Raw genomic sequence first — 16,198 nt, 5'->3', positions numbered from 1 at the left:
GCCCGAGTGGTCTTAATCCTCCTTGCGTCCTAAGGAGTAAGGGGGTGTTTCTCTAGTATCTAATATGCCCAATTATCCAAGTTTTTCATTTAAAGTGTTATCTTTTAATGTAAATTTTTTGAATTGAGACGTTTTCATCACTATCCCGCTGTCGCTGCCATGATAATTGATATGCCACCGCCGCGCTGTGTCAATGCTGTGTCGCTGCTGTGGAACAACAGTGACCGGTATAGAATTGCGCGCCCACAGGAATGCCAATCAGTGCAAGTGCCAGAGCGGCAGAGCGGTGACATATAGATAGTTAGCGAATAAGTTAGACAAAGTATATATTCAGATCCTAAGATATCTGTGAAACTAAAAAACGGGAAAAAAATACCACTAATAAACTCAAGACAGTCATCAATGTTGATACTTTTGTTCGCAGTTTTTAAATATTCATTATCATATGAGGACATTTTCAGATCACTATTAATAATAATATTAACATAACAAAAATTACCATTTAATATGAACCAAATCCATTTCAAAATCAATGAAAAAGTTCGCACAACCCCTGCTGTAACCTGCAGCCCCAACTTATAAACTCCGTCCTATACCGGGGCATCCTAAGTAAGTACAGACACGGGTTGAGGGCAGCGTTCAGGACGTAGGGTAACACCAAGCAAAGGAGATGAGCGAACTTCTGATTAACTGCCGCACTATCAACCATGATCTTAACTGCTGTAACATACTTAGACAACATGTAGATGAACTGATAGACAAAGAGAGGAATATTGCAGATCAGGAACAGTGATGTGAACAGGGTAATGGTGACGGACACTTGGCGGGAGATCTTCTTGCTATCAGCCGTGCACGACATTGCTCTCTTCATTTCTCGTGACCTCTTTGTTGGTTTTGCGACTTGTTTCTTTTCAGTACATTCTTGTGTGGCTGCATTCCTTGCTAGGGTGATGGTGCCAGCAAGGAAACTGACGAACACTATAACTGACGGAATGAATACCTCTATCTCAAACGCGATCTCGAACATAACCGCAGCCCAGTGTGGCGCTAGTTCTGTCAGCTTGTAGGAACAGTAGGAACGGAGGGTCCGGTAGTAAATAGCTTTCATCCAACCACTCGCAAACAAAACTCCATCAATGAACAACAAGATGAAGGAGTACCCTGCTATCACTGCAATAATCCGGTTCATAGTACATACTGACCTGGCTCGATGGGGTATTATTATGGCAAAACTCCTGGTCACACTCATGACTGCCACTAAAAACATGGATACGCGGAGCAGGAAGAAAACGGCGATAGTAAGACTTCCGCATACGAAGGAGTCTGCATACAGCATAGGATCACGGTTGTTTAGCAAAGAAACTATGGTGGGAATTTGGAAGACGCATGTCCCTATATCCACAGATACAACAACTATGTAAAGTTTGTCCGCTACAGATTTACGACCTGCTGACCAGAAGTAAAGGAGTGCAGAGATATTTCCAGCAAGTCCCACTATGAAGCATAATATCAGCACGGTAGCTATCAGAATGTTTATTGTTGAGTTAAAATCTTCTGATCCCTGCGTAGGATCTATTGTTGAGTCGAAATCTTCCGATCCCTCGCCTTGCATCGCAAATGCTTATCGTTTTTGCTCTACAAACAAAACTAATCAACACATATGAAGTAAACGTTTGCGCAAATAACACGAGATAAAACGAATGTACAAGCGAAATATTAAGCACAATTTGTTGACGTCTAAGCGAGAACAAGGTCAGGAAGAGCGTATAGTGAGTCTGTCAGAGAATAAGAGAAAACCTACACTCACACGCGTGCAGCTAAATCAATACATGTGCAGTTAAATATGTGAATTAGGCTCTGATTGGATGAAATTGTAGGGGTTGCAAATTAAGGACAATTTATCACATTTTTGTCGCGTCGTGTATTTGCAAATTATGGACAGTTTATCCTATTTTTTGTCGGGTGTATATATGGATGCTGTATTTATAAAACGTGGTGACATTTGCAGTATCGAGTAATTAAATACACAAATAACGTAAATTCCGTTCAAAAATATCATCTTATGTTTCAAATTATTTTACAAGTAATTAGTATTTTAAATATTCGAAGAACGAAAACAATTAACAAGCTTACACCCTTAAAATTACAACCGAACATGTAAACGCTACATAATATTTAATGCTGTGCCACTTACACTTACAGTTACACCATAGACACATAAGTTAAGTTATCATCGAATCTGAGGTGTGATCGCAAGGGAATTATTACTGTACAGTAAGCATGTAGGCTATCCGGAATATTCTAGTACATATATTCTAGCATTATATAACTTAAGTCACTGAAAACTCTGTGTAGCGTGCACTGTAGTGGCTTTTAGTGTTCTACAAGGACTCATGGTGTAATAATGTTGTGATCCTTTCATTAATTCAAACTAATAACCTATCAAAAGTAATTCAAAACTGAAGCCAAAATAAATGAAAGCCTTTTATTGCAATTCTATTAAAATAGTAGAACTAAAGAGTCTTAAAGAATAAAATAGAAGATAAATTTACTTAATATAGTTAAAAACGCATTTCAAGTTATGAAACTCTACTCATGGTTTCAGTCACACTTTCGAGTTAAAAACTCAACTCATGTCTTTGTTTCTGTCTATGACAGAAACAACCCTTATTCAGTTATTAGTACAGACAAATCCGTCTGAAAAGGGATTTGCCGACACAAGAATGCTCTTTACTAAAACCAGCTCCGATGATAATTTATAAACATGCACAGCTACAAGTTAACGTAAAAAGGTTACATAGTTAAAACTTTGTAAGTGGGTAATCACCCCTGGACACAAGCAGGTATTCACTCAATCAGGATCAGGTATTCAGGATCAGGTATTCAGGATCAATTATTCGGGATCAGCTGTATTCAGGATCAGGTATTCAGGAGCAGGTATTCAGGATCACGTATTCAGGATCAGGTATTCAGGAGCAGGTATTCATGATCAGGTATTCAGGAGCAGGTATTCAGGATCAAGTATTCAGGATCAGGTATTCAGGAGCAGGTATTCAGGATCAGATATTCAAGATCAGTTATTCCACTGTTGTAGACTTGTAGGTGTGGTCGACACGATAATCACCGTAATATGTTCCACTGTGCATCTTGTAGAAAATTCGGTTTCTATTAATACCACATGATCTGTTCATGACGTGAGCCCAAAATATGTCGACGTGGCATACAGCTCCCGGCAAACTTTGGAAAACTTGAAGGTTTTTAGCGATACTAATTCGGTATCTTGAAATACAGCCTTCAAAGAGAGTAAAAAGAAGTTCGATAATGGACTCGATAGAATACCTTTCTAATTGAGTGAGAAATGTGGGTATCTTAAACAATAATCTCAGAATGTGTGTCTGTGTGCGTGTAATTTGTGGGTATTAATTAATAATTTCACCCTATCAAGTAAACGCTGACTTGTCCTAGTGTTCCTAGTTTATAAAGAAAATAACTGTGAAATAGTTGCTGTCTGATCGAGTAGGGACAAGTAAAAGGACAGTCTGTCATAGTCCTACAAATGAGCCACAATAATTCACATAATAATGTTTTATTTTAGCACTAATATTTTACGTTTAGTACTGCATTTATCACATTCCCGACCAGTTTTAATATAGTGGCCTAATATTGCAGTCCGGTAATCTTTCGGTGGACACTGAAGGCACGGTTACAAATAGTTCATTGAATTGTATCGCAGTTTAGAGATGTGTGGGTAATACTAATTCTAACAATACCTGGAATTAAAGCTCGTTTTGTGTCGAAGAATTCTCCGTGTGTACACTAACAGAATCTTTTGTAAATAGTATGAATATTTTTTCTTTATTGAGTGGCAACTTCAAGATAGTCACTGACTGTCCTACACGACAATGTATCTTTGTAACTCTTCATTACTTTATTGGTTCAAAATGACTTCTGACATCGAACGGTAAAACTCGCTGCAATCAAATTACACGGAACATAAGAAGAGGGCTCAATAACTTGTTGAGTTATCAGAGGTTCATGTGAAACTCACTATAACGAGTTATTCATTGCAGGAAGAATCACTGAGTTCTAGTTCTGGGGAGGAAAGTGAAAGTGAAAGTGAAAGAGAACAGACTAGCCCAGAGTTAGAGCCGAAACAGAGAGTAGATTTCAATCATATCCTCAACTCTCTGCAACCTCAATATGTAAGATTTAACTTGTTCCATTTTTCAGATTGAACTTATTTTCTTGAAATCCATGTAATTGTTTTGATTAAAACTTTGTTTTATTTGAGAGGAAATTTGTTCAATAGTTTACATGATGCAGGATGCTGTTCATAAAACTGTTTATAAAACTGTTTATAGAACTTAGTTCTCAGAACGTTGCTAAAACAATTGTTTAATAAAACGAGTACTTCTCCTCCTTGTTTATTAAAACTTTTCCTCTCTGTAGGGATCTGAACCAGTGTTTGTATTTGAAAGAAGAGACAGCTGCAAAACTCCTCAGACCCCAATACCCAGTGACCCCAAACAGCTTGTTATACACCTACAGATGCAGGAGAAACGCAAAAACATCGAGAAAATCAGGTAATTTTTAACATTTTGCTATCTATTGATGTGTAAACTTTTTGGAAAGTTGCCATAAATCAACCAAATTATCAGGATCAAGTGAGAAGCCTATTGATAGCACCTCTTATTTCAAAAGTTGCTCCTTCATAAATTTGTTATCATTTCTTAAAATCCCAACATTCTTTTTGAATCACCCTGTATATAAATTTTTAATTTTCATTCTCCAGATCCTCTCTCCAAACGCATTAAAATAGTATTTTACAACAAGGACAAAGGAGTTACATAAATTACAAATTTACATCTCAACATTATCAGCTCACCACAAGTTTAACCACCAAAAATAAGAAAACTCATTTAATAACAATTTCAAAATCTGTCAATAGTTTAAAATGTTCTCAGAAAGATAGGGTTGATATAAACACACTATCATGATCAACAATTTACGAATTCCTAAAGCTGTGACGTAAGAAATATTCTAATGTCTCCATGATTAGTGTTACATAGCGTTTCATTATTTCTTTTGTTATCTAGCAAAGTGGCTATGTATCTTAACTTCAGATATTAAATACATGTATGTAAATATATTAATGTAGATCATTTTTAAAGATACCCACCATGGGCAATATCCGATTTTTGCCATTTCTTGTAATGTATGGACTGTTTTAATTTTGGGTATGAAGCGGACCTCCAACAGCAGACCATAATTTTAAAATTAGTTCCCTGCAATCAAATGTTAATCAGACCCTTGAAACCCCTTATCACATCAACAAGATGAAAAGAAAGGGTATTTATCCTGAAACTGCTGAATAAAGGAGGAACCCTTACTCCTCCCATCGCACTCTATCCTGAGTAGAGGCATCTGAACCAACTGTAGAGGTGACATTCCACTATCTAGCGCCTGATACAAGTTCAATATCTGACCCCTCATAACTGATGCTTGTTTATCAAACAGCGACTTATCAAACCCTCTGTCATGTTTAAACAGTTTGTACAGCTCTTCCACCATCTCCTTAACCAAGGTCAAGTCCTTCAGTTTGTGGAGGAGGAGTTCCTTTGTTTTCTCTGAGAAGGGTTGGCTAGCGTAAGGTAACCACGCCCAATAGTAGGGGTATGCCCTCCACTCATCAGGGTGTTTGAACGGGAATGCCAGTCCGTTATCTATTGCTGCCACGTAAATACACTCTTCCGGTGTGTCCGCTTTGTATTTATCGTATTTAATCAGCCAGTTATCATTCCCTCTGTCTGTGTTCCTGATGATGTAATCCAGACAAACAAGCTTCTCAAACAAGTGTTGGAAGTGTTCCCGAACTGGTTCTGGGGGAGGTTCATCCTGGAACCTCCTCACCCAGTGATCCGCATCCTTGTAACCGTTTACAAAGACTTGGAAGGAGCCTATCTTAGGGGGCAGACCTGCTTTCATCTTCTTACCTAACGTATCCGGGAACCGTTCTGTGGCGAACTTAACTGACTTAGCCTTAGCTTTGTCGATGGTGGTATAGTTAAAAGTCTCACTGGCTAGCGCGATCACCTTGGTGTTTGGCACTATGTTCAGTTCTAGTTTCCTGTCCACTAAGCTGGCTCCAGCCTCAGACATATAGCCCTGATTTGCAATGAGACACGACCGACCAAAACAACACGGGAAGCACATCTTCTGCATCCACTTAGTCCACTTGGGGTTGAGGTGGCCGTAGGGTTCCTCGTTCTTAGGTTTAAACACCCCAACAGTGAGATTATCTCTACTTCTCACAAAATAACTCCCACTGCTACCCTGGAATATCCTCTCCGGGAGTATCCCTTCCTCTATAGCCCTCTCTGCCTCCACTACAAGTTTGTAAAACTCAGGGTCATCAGTAGAGAGTGGTAAGTTAGCCTCCCCCTCGTCTGTAATCAGTCTGTGTTGCTCTGTGGCAGCCCCCGGTGTGACCCGCCCTGGTGTCCCAGCACTTGTCGGCGTAACCGGCGTGCTGACTTCTGAGTAAGAGGACTGACTCGCCCCTTTGGGCCGACTAGACGAAGATTCCGAGCTGATAACATAGGTTGTTTCTTTAATTTTACTAGAATTCCCGGACCCGGAGGGGGTTCTGTACCTCTTAGCAGAGTGTCCGTACACCTCGTAAAAGAAGTTAGCTTGCTCCTCAGTGGTGGTGTCCGCCTCGTAGGTAGTGTGTCCACACAGTATGAAGGAGCGCTGGTTGTGGGTCATATTACCCCGAGGGTACACCTGTTACTTTGTTACTCTCTGTAGGTAGAACTGGTGAGACAAGTACACAACTACAACCAAGTTACAAGATTCAACTGATAGAAGTACCTCAATACAAACTTAAAGTGAGAAACGAGGAATGGTTCTAAAGCAAACTGTATACAGTGTACACACAATATGTGTGCGACACATCTTATACAATTACACTGCTGAGTTTACATATACAAACTGTTGATCAGGCTATACTGCTGTGTTCATTTTTCTGTGAGGCATATCGAATAGCTGGTAATACACTACAAATGTTTGACAACTGATTCTACTTCAAATCTAATAGCTGGTAGTACACTACAAATGTTTGACAACAGATTCTACTTCAAATCTAATAGCTGGTAATACACTACAAATGTTTGACAACTGATTCTATTTCAAATCTAATAGCTGGTAATACACTACAAATGTTTGACAACTGATTCTATTTTAAATCTAATAGCTGGTAATACACTACAAATGTTTGACAACTGATTCTACTTCAAATCTAATAGCTGGTAATACACTACAAATGTTTGACAACTGATCCTACTTCAAATCTAATAGCTGGTAGTAGGTACACTACAAATGTTTGACAACTGATTCTACTTCAAATCGAATAGCTGGTAATACATTACAAATGTTTGACAACTGATTCTACTTCAAATCGAATAGCTGGTAATACACTACAAATGTTTGACAACTGATCCTACTTCATCATTAGAGGACAGACCAGGGTAATTCTTATCAGTACGGGGCTCGTAAGATAAGGTACACGTTGCCACTGCTTTTCTAATTGCATTTTACAGATAAGGATCACGGAAATGTTCAGGATAAAGAGACATTGGCCGTGACAATGTGAGATCTGGTGATCTGATTTCAGGTTATTTGCAGTTCAGGTTGTACCACTTCTTGTTCTACGAAGACCTTAGTACATATTGCAGAGTCAAATTACAGCTCAAAAAACAAACCAACTGTGACACTGTTGGTCAAGTTACAATAATTTAACCTTCGGGACACCAAGGCAAATTCCCCTGTAAACCACAATTAAGTCGATGCACTAAACTGAAGCACAGTAAAAGTGAGAGGGAAATCAAGGTTCAATCTTTACGTTAAATGGTATGTTCCCAGTTTAAATCTTAACAAGAACACTAGTCACCTCTAACAGATAGCAGCTGGCTAATATACCAGCCTATACCGTCGTTATATACACGTTACACAGCCCCTTCATTGTGTGTTTTAAGTTTAACTTTGTATGTGATAATTTAATTTTTCATCCACAAACATGTTATCTACATTGTATAGTGTGGAGACTGCAGAGTTAAAGTTGGGGGCCGGGGAGAGCCTCTACGATAAGGGTAATTCGCCTTTTCTTAGATTTTGTCAGTGATCGATGGTAGAATTAAAAATGGAAAATGGAAATATGTTATTCATCCCGGAACTCTTAAAAAGTGGTCGTGATGAATAAAGCCAAGTGTAGAGTCTAAAAGTGGGAGGGTATGAGGGGTCCAGCATCATTTCATATAGAAAATAATAAAAACATGTATGGGGGTATAATTGTAAAGCAATACATGTATATTTATATTTATATATATATATATTTATAAATAAAAAACCAGTTATTATCTAAAGTTCTTTAAAATCAGTGTTTTAATTTTCTAGAATCCCTTTGCGTTCTCTCATGCAGAACCATATGCAATCTCTTATGAAACGATTAGATACATTCAGTGAGATAACATCTGATACAGATGCTCTTCAATTATTTTGGGAGGAAAATGGGATCACGTTTAAAGACTTTGTCGCAGAAAAGCAGAGTTACAATTACACCCTCCCATCCGAACTACACCAATGTTCAGTAACCACCTCCTGTGGCTTCATGATTAACATCACTCTCAGACAACGTCCTCCAGGTCGGCGCAAATTCAACAGGAGAGGTCGATCAGTTGAGTCTATAATGTTTGGAGTAGAGCTGATAACGGAGCCCACCCTCTACCCAGCTAACCTGCACCTCCACCAGTAGAGCTGATAACGGAGCCCACCCTCTACCCAGCTAACCTGCACAGTGCACCTCCACCAGTAGAGCTGATAACGGAGCCCACCCTCTACCCAGCTAACCTGCACCTCCACCAGTAGAGCTGATAACGGAGCCCACCCTCTACCCAGCTAACCTGCACCTCCACCAGTAGAGCTGATAACGGAGCCCACCCTCTACCCAGCTAACCTGCACCTCCACCAGTAGAGCTGATAACGGAGCCCACCCTCTACCCAGCTAACCTGCACAGTGCACCTCCACCAGTAGAGCTGATAACGGAGCCCACCCTCTACCCAGCTAACCTGCACCTCCACCAGTAGAGCTGATAACGGAGCCCACCCTCTACCCAGCTAACCTGCACCTCCACCAGTAGAGCTGATAACGGAGCCCACCCTCTACCCAGCTAACCTGCACCTCCACCAGTAGAGCTGATAACGGAGCCCACCCTCTACCCAGCTAACCTGCACCTCCACCAGTAGAGCTGATAACGGAGCCCACCCTCTACCCAGCTAACCTGCACCTCCACCAGTAGAGCTGATAACGGAGCCCACCCTCTACCCAGCTAACCTGCACCTCCACCAGTAGAGCTGATAACGGAGCCCACCCTCTACCCAGCTAACCTGCACCTCCACCAGTAGAGCTGATAACGGAGCCCACCCTCTACCCAGCTAACCTGCGCCCCCACCAGGACCTGGTCACTCCGTCTACACGCGGTTCTGGAGAGAGAGGGTGTTGAGGGGCAGTGGGAGAGTGTGGTGTTAACATGGGACGAGGAGCAGCTTATTTGGGATGAGGAGGACGAGTTATTTTACACTTACAGAGAAGTTTAGGGGTGGGGAGAGGGGGACTTGGTGAGGATGGTGGACGTGGTGTATTGGGGGTCAAGTTATGGCGAGGAAACTGTTGAAAGGTAGTGATGGGAACTGTCATGACATTGAGTCGTGGACTACTGGGAAGATTTCTTAATTTGTGTTATTTTTTCCTTTTCAACCTTTTGAAAAAAGGCAATAGTGAAAGGTTACGAATGGACGTTTTTGCAGAAAAACGTGGATTTTGGGGATTGCAGTAGGTGGGTCAAATATATGTCGTGTTGCTTCCGTTCGTTACCATGTCAACTTGCCGCGCGCACGCGCGCGAGGATTGCTTGCGGAGATGTGGTGTATAGCTAGTCTGTGGTCAATGAATGCGCGGCGCACGAGCGTATTTTAATGTATACTAGTAATGTATAATATTTTGTAATAAGCCCAACTTGAACGTGGCACGCGTAGTGTATTGATGTTTCAATATTATTATTATAGCTGATTAGAGCTTATATTAATAGTTATAGTGAAATGGAAATCTAGCGTCCGCCAAGACGAAACAACGGGCGCAATTCTTGTTAGAACTTCAAAGATAAGATTAGCAGTTCCTTTTTATTGATGTTATAAGTTTGTTTACTTTAAGTTTTATCTCCTTTTTTAGTATTTGTAGAATATGTCCAATTTTAATAATTGTCGTACAATTAATGTCTTGCTTTTAATATTCTTGCTTATCTTAGTAATGGCTGTATGGTGATCAGCACTGAACTTCACTTTAATTTCAAAATAGATCATTCATTATTTTCTTTCTCGAACAATATGTGAGAATCTCAGGAAATAATCCACTTCCACAATATTAAACCCAATTCTCACCAATGTGACATTGTCCTGCCTAATCTATTGTCTTGACTCTTGTCTAATCTAGAATAGAGTCCTCACCCCTCTCTTCCATCCTAGATCAGGACTACAGAACAAGTGGGAAGAAGAGAGAGCCCAACTGAACAGGCACGTGTTTTACGAGGCCCTGAAAAAGACGCGCGATATCGGAGAACAAGCTAACAGTGAGGATATAAGGGCAGAGCTGGAGAGGAGTGACTCTCTGGAACAGTTGATTCCTCATCTGGGGTCCAGGACACAGAAGGATCCTTTCAATGCTAAACCAGGTACGTTGCAACCAGATACTCTTTCGTTAGAGGATGTAATACTAATATAATCCCTTTGTTGAATTGATGAGATTTATTGACAAATCAAGTTTGATGAAGATTCAAATCTAGTTGTCATAATAGTTGTCATAATATTTCACATGCAAATAATTTTTAAATTACAGTTTAATTAATAAAAAAAAGAAAGCTAGGATTAAGAATATGAAGCCAGATATTATCGACTATAAGTGCTACAGTTTTTATTAAAACGTGTGAAAATTAACTACAAAAGTCTCCTCAATCAGTTTTCATTTTTCTCACAATTTTCTGATAACAAAACTTAAAGCATTTCACTGAACTAAACAAAATCCCCAGAATAACAATAACAATAACTGTCAAGGCCAATCCAGCAATATCTAAATTATATATCTCAACTGACGACTGGTTCAAGATTATCCGGTTAACTAGAAAGTCGGCATTTCCGTTCTTGATCAGCAAATCAGTGTAAAACCTCAGTACTTCAGTTCCTGCTCCAGGGTCATTGCGGGCAATTTCAACAGCTCCTTTCATGTTATCAACAATGCTTTCTTTCTCGGATAACAGCTTGTCAATTATCTCCGTAACACTTTCCTCAGTTACAGTTTCCCAGGTTAGAAGGAACCCAAGTTTATTTCTTTGTACCAGTCTACCATTTAAATACTGGTCCCCAAACAGTGGAATACAAAACAGTGGCACGTTATAGTAGATGGCCTCCATCCTACCGTTGTTACCGCAGTGAGAGATGAAGAAATCCAACTTCCCACTCCCCAGCAGATCTTTCTGTGGTATCCAGGCTCGCTGTAGAAACTTATCAGCTGGGAGGTCGAACTTCACACTCAGATCCACCTTGCTTTTAATGATAACACACGCATCCATCTGGAGTAGTGTTCTAAGAATGGCTGGAGTACCGGAGAATACAGTTATGTCAGAAACATAGGACCCGAAAGAGAAAAATACAGTGTGTTTGTAAGGACATTTCGCAAGGAACTCTAAATAGTCCTCTGGAAGAGGGTTAAGAGAGCGATCTTCTAAATTGAAGAATCCAAGATAGAAAGTGTTGGGTGGCGAGAGAAAGGGAAACGAGAACGCAGGGTGGTCATTTACAAAAACAATATCGTGAGCTGCCATAAAAGTATCTTCGACATTTATTTCGGGAGGTTCATTCATGAAAATGGGCTGGATAAGGGCCATGCAAGCTTTGAATAAGCGAACAATATTGGTCAGAGTGCGCCATCTTTCCCAGAAAGTAGGAGATGAATCTGTCACATCATTTGTCATAGATGGCACGCTGTTGATTAAACCTGGGAGACCATACCTATCATTCATGTCTCTAGCCCCAGCATGGCAGACTATTCCCATTCTAGGGATACGGATATCTCGGTGGAGTAACTGGGACATAGTTACCAAAGATACCACATCTTCCATCACAATCAGCTCAAAGTTTCCATGGTCCAGCAGCCCGGAAAACTGCTCCCCTTTGAAGTACTTAACCGCCGAAACGTGGTAATCGTCTACCCAAGGCTTCACTGCATCGACAGTCACTTCAGCCTCCACAAACTCTACCGCCATATCTACTGATGGTTTGTGCATGAAGTGCGCAAAAACTTCTCCAAACTGTTTCATAGAGGCATCAGCTTCAGTGTCATCTACCATCGGTATCAAATGGTAAGGTTTTACATCCATGCCGACTCTGTTATCACTAAACATAGTGAGGACAGTAACGTTGTGTCCAAACCCTGCTATCTTCTCAGCTATGTTAGTTGAGACGTAGAAATGAGAACCTCGCATTCCAGCTATTACTAGGACGTTAGCTGAGTGGCATGTGGAGAGGAAAAGGAGAAGGAGGAGAGGAACCATGATCTCCCTCATGAGTATCGCCAACCTACTGAGCACAAATAATAATTATGATGATTTAACATATTTAATTTGCCATTTGTAGTCTCGAACAGCTATACAAGCAGAAATACAATAATTGATGATATCTTTTACAAATTACATGCCGAAAGTATAAAAAATTCAATACTAGATTATAAGCTGGCAACAAATTGTATACAAGCTTCTGATGCATAATAAGTCAAAATGTGAAACGGGAATAAACCTAACAAAAAAAAACATTTTAGGCGCTTTGATCAGTATATTTCAATCCAAATTGATGTTATGGGTTTTCAGAAACGACTGATAGTAGGACTATTATGTTTCATTTAATTAGATCAGTATGTGACTAAGTTTTAAGTCACCTTTGGAACGTATTTTTGGTTAAACTGAATGCTTAGGAAGGCAGTGTGACAATTACGGTACAAACATTCAAAACCAGTGGCAAGAACGTATAGGTATCTAATAATAAACGAAGCAAACAAAGTTTAAACCTAAAGGAAAATTATTGTTGGTCATCGATAAAACTGACAGGTAACCAGGAAAATAGTGTAATACAAAAAACCGGCACAAAAGAGTAGCATGTTTGCGGTGATGTACAATCTTATGAAATATTTATACAGCACTATAAATTATTATATATTATCATATATTTTTCTATAGGCTGATGATATCACCTAATAGGAACAACATTGTAACAGTGGAGTTCCCACCTACGAGTGGTCGCTGAGAGGACTTATAGCTCACCCGCTCACCCGCAAATTTTATTTTTGTATTTCATAGCTCATGTTCTGACAAATGGATGATCTGAGTCAGAATATTTTGTTTCCTGAGTCCATTTTCTATTTTTAAACCTATAGTACTTACTGGGAAATGTTTATTGCTGCGTAAGACTAAGTATATCTTGAAATTACAGCACCCTGTCTATGGTACCAAGATGGTTATTATAGATCTTCTCCGTTTCAATTCTTAATTTTAAATCATTTTTTACAACAACAAAAAACGAAAGCTAGGATTAAGAATCTGAAACCAAATATTGTAGGCCATAACTGCTAAAGTTTTTATTAAAACGTGTGAAAATGAACTACAAAAGTATCCTCAATCAGTTTTCATTTTTCTCAAAATCTTCTGGTAACAAAACTTAAAGCATTTCACTGAACTAAACAAGATCCCCAGAATAATGATAACAATAACTGTCAAGGCCAATCCAGCAATATCTAAATTATATATCTCAACTGACGACTGGTTCAAGATTATCCGGTTAACTAGAAAGTCGGCATTCCCGTTCTTGATCAGCAAATCAGTGTAAAACCTCAGTACTTCAGTTCCTGCTCCAGGGTCATTGCGGGCAATTTCAACAGCTCCTTTCATGTTATCAACAATGCTTTCTTTCTCGGATAACAGCTTGTCAATTATCTCCGTAACACTTTCCTCAGTTACAGTTTCCCAGGTTAGAAGGAACCCAAGTTTATTTCTTTGTACCAGTCTACCATTTAAATACTGGTCCCCAAACAGTGGAATACAAAACAGTGGCACGTTATAGTAGATGGCCTCCATCCTACCGTTGTTACCGCAGTGAGAGATGAAGAAATCCAACTTCCCACTCCCCAGCAGATCTTTCTGTGGTATCCAGGCTCGCTGTATAAACTTATCAGCTGGGAGGTCGAACTTCACACTCAGATCCACCTTGCTTTTAATGATAACACACGCATCCATCTGAAGTAGTGTTTTAAGAATGGCTGGAGTACCGGAGAATATAGTTATGTCGGGAAGATAGGACCCGAAAGAGAAAAATACAGTGTGTTTGTAAGGACATTTCGCAAGGAACTCTAAGTAGTCCTCTGGAAGAGGGTTAAGAGGGCGTCCTTCTAAATTGAAGAATCCAAGATAGAAAGTGTTGGGTGGTGAGAGAAAGGGAAATGAGAAGGCAGGGTGGTCATTTACAAAAACAATATCGTAAGCTGCCAGAAAAGTATCTTCGACATTTATTTCGGGAGGTTCATTCATGAAAATGGGCTGGATAAGGGCCATGCAAGCTTTGAATAAGCGAACAATATTGGTCAGAGTGCGCCATCTTTCCCAGAAAGTAGGAGATGAATCTGTCACATCATTTGTCAGAGATGGCACGCTGTTGATTAAACCTGGGAGACCATACCTATTATTCATATCTCCAGCCCCAGCAATGCAGACTACGCCTATTGTAGGGATACGGATATCTCGGTGGAGTAACTGGGACATAGCTACCACAGTCATTCCATCTTCCATCACAATCAGCTCAAAGTTGCCATGGTCCAACAGCCCGGAAAACTGCTCCCCTTTGAAGTACTTAACCGCCGAAACGTGGTAATCGTCTACCCAAGCCTTCACTACATCGACAGTCACTTCAGCCTCTATAACCTCTACCATCATATCAACTGATGGTTTGTGCCTGAAGTGCGCAAAAACATCTCTAAACTGTTTCATAGAGGCATCAGCTTCAGTGTCATCTACCATCGGTATCAAATTGTAAGGTTTGTCGTCCATGCCGACTCTGTCATCACTAAACATAGCGAGGACTGTAACGTTGTGTCCAAACCCTGCTATCTTCTCAGCTATGTCAGTTGAGACGTAGAAATGAGAACCTCGCATTCCAGCTATTACTAGGACGTTAGCTGAGTGGCATGTGGAGAGGAAAAGGAGAAGGAGGAGAGGAACCATGATCTCCCTCATGAGTATCGCCAACCTACTGAGCACAAATAATAATTATGATGATTTAACATATTTAATTTGTTAAATTTAATATTTCCACAGAAGGACTAGAAATATCAGTGTATAACAAAACTGATGATTTTAATTTTCATGTTGTATCCCTTACATTTCCTCACAGTAACATCCCAACCGAGGTTTGCTACAACGTTTTTTCAAGTCAAGTTCTTAGATATGGTAATGTTTGCACTAGATTGGATATCTTTACCTCCCATCTTCACAAGATATTCAAAATTCTAATTGATAGAGGATATAGCCGTGATAGACTGATTAAAGGTATTAAACGTTGTCTGAGGAAATATAATAACGTTTTCAGGAAGTTCGGTATTCTAGATGACCATAACATTATTAAAGAACTCCCCTGATATCTTTTGATTTTATTGAAACACGGGTACTAACTCTGCTAAACTGAAAAAATTCTGAAACTTAGGTGAATAAGTGTACAACGTGCTAAACCGAAGTTCAGACTGACCAGTGAAAATGGGCGAGCGTACCAAGTGTCATTTTAATTAGATGTTTTAGTCAGTGATTTATTATTGAAGCTTGTAATTACAATAACTAATGCTCCTGTAAATACTTTAATTAATTGTTTGTTCCGTTAGTCTTTTTCCTTCCTCTTTTCCTTGTCATCCCCTTTAGTTTTAAGATTCTTGCTATAAATGGCTACAGCTAACACTATTAATGCTAAGTACCAAACAACAAGTGGGAGGTGGATCGTTGGTATACCGTTAAATCGATTTAACACCGCAATTCCAGTCGCAAGCCTGGGACCACTACTA

The 16,198-nt window shown here is 39.8% G+C and overlaps 4 protein-coding genes across 4 annotated transcripts in view; 1 reads left to right on the top strand and 3 right to left on the bottom strand.

Annotated features, from left to right (window-relative positions):
• Positions 1-16,198, top strand: part of LOC134813470 (calmodulin-regulated spectrin-associated protein 1-B-like) — a 52,473-nt gene that overhangs the window by 24,325 nt on the left and 11,950 nt on the right. Inside the window, exons 23-25 of the mRNA XM_063821264.1 lie at positions 4,071-4,202; positions 4,450-4,583; positions 10,579-10,784. Coding sequence (XP_063677334.1) covers positions 4,071-4,202; positions 4,450-4,583; positions 10,579-10,784 — 472 coding nt within the window. The remainder of the gene's footprint in view (positions 1-4,070; positions 4,203-4,449; positions 4,584-10,578; positions 10,785-16,198) is intronic.
• On the bottom strand, positions 490-1,692 carry LOC134813475 (uncharacterized). The gene has a single exon (XM_063821270.1). It carries the CDS (start codon positions 1,610-1,612, stop codon positions 530-532), a length of 1,083 nt encoding a protein of 360 aa, XP_063677340.1. The 5' UTR covers positions 1,613-1,692; the 3' UTR covers positions 490-529.
• LOC134813473 (phosphatidylinositol 4-kinase type 2-alpha-like) lies at positions 4,832-6,865 on the bottom strand. Its single transcript, XM_063821268.1, has one exon. The coding sequence runs from the start codon at positions 6,766-6,768 to the stop codon at positions 5,329-5,331; it is 1,440 nt and encodes a 479-aa protein (XP_063677338.1). The 5' UTR covers positions 6,769-6,865; the 3' UTR covers positions 4,832-5,328.
• Positions 13,698-15,417, bottom strand: LOC134813472 (UDP-glucuronosyltransferase 2B16-like). Its single transcript, XM_063821266.1, has one exon. The coding sequence runs from the start codon at positions 15,381-15,383 to the stop codon at positions 13,773-13,775; it is 1,611 nt and encodes a 536-aa protein (XP_063677336.1). The 5' UTR covers positions 15,384-15,417; the 3' UTR covers positions 13,698-13,772.

The sequence above is a fragment of the Bolinopsis microptera genome, chromosome 3, assembly GCF_026151205.1.
Source record: "Bolinopsis microptera isolate Bmic1 chromosome 3, MBARI_Bmic_1.0, whole genome shotgun sequence".
NCBI classification, from domain to species: domain Eukaryota; kingdom Metazoa; phylum Ctenophora; class Tentaculata; order Lobata; family Bolinopsidae; genus Bolinopsis; species Bolinopsis microptera.
Note: the sequence above shows the minus strand (reverse complement) of the source record. Positions and strands in the feature narration are given on the sequence as shown.

What these genes read in the sequence shown, in the direction of transcription:
- LOC134813473 (XM_063821268.1), bottom strand. Translation starts at nt 6,768, where the DNA reads ATGACCCACAACCAGCGCTCCTTCATACTGTGTGGACACACTACCTAC.
- LOC134813475 (XM_063821270.1), bottom strand. Translation starts at nt 1,612, where the DNA reads ATGCAAGGCGAGGGATCGGAAGATTTCGACTCAACAATAGATCCTACG.
- LOC134813472 (XM_063821266.1), bottom strand. Translation starts at nt 15,383, where the DNA reads ATGAGGGAGATCATGGTTCCTCTCCTCCTTCTCCTTTTCCTCTCCACA.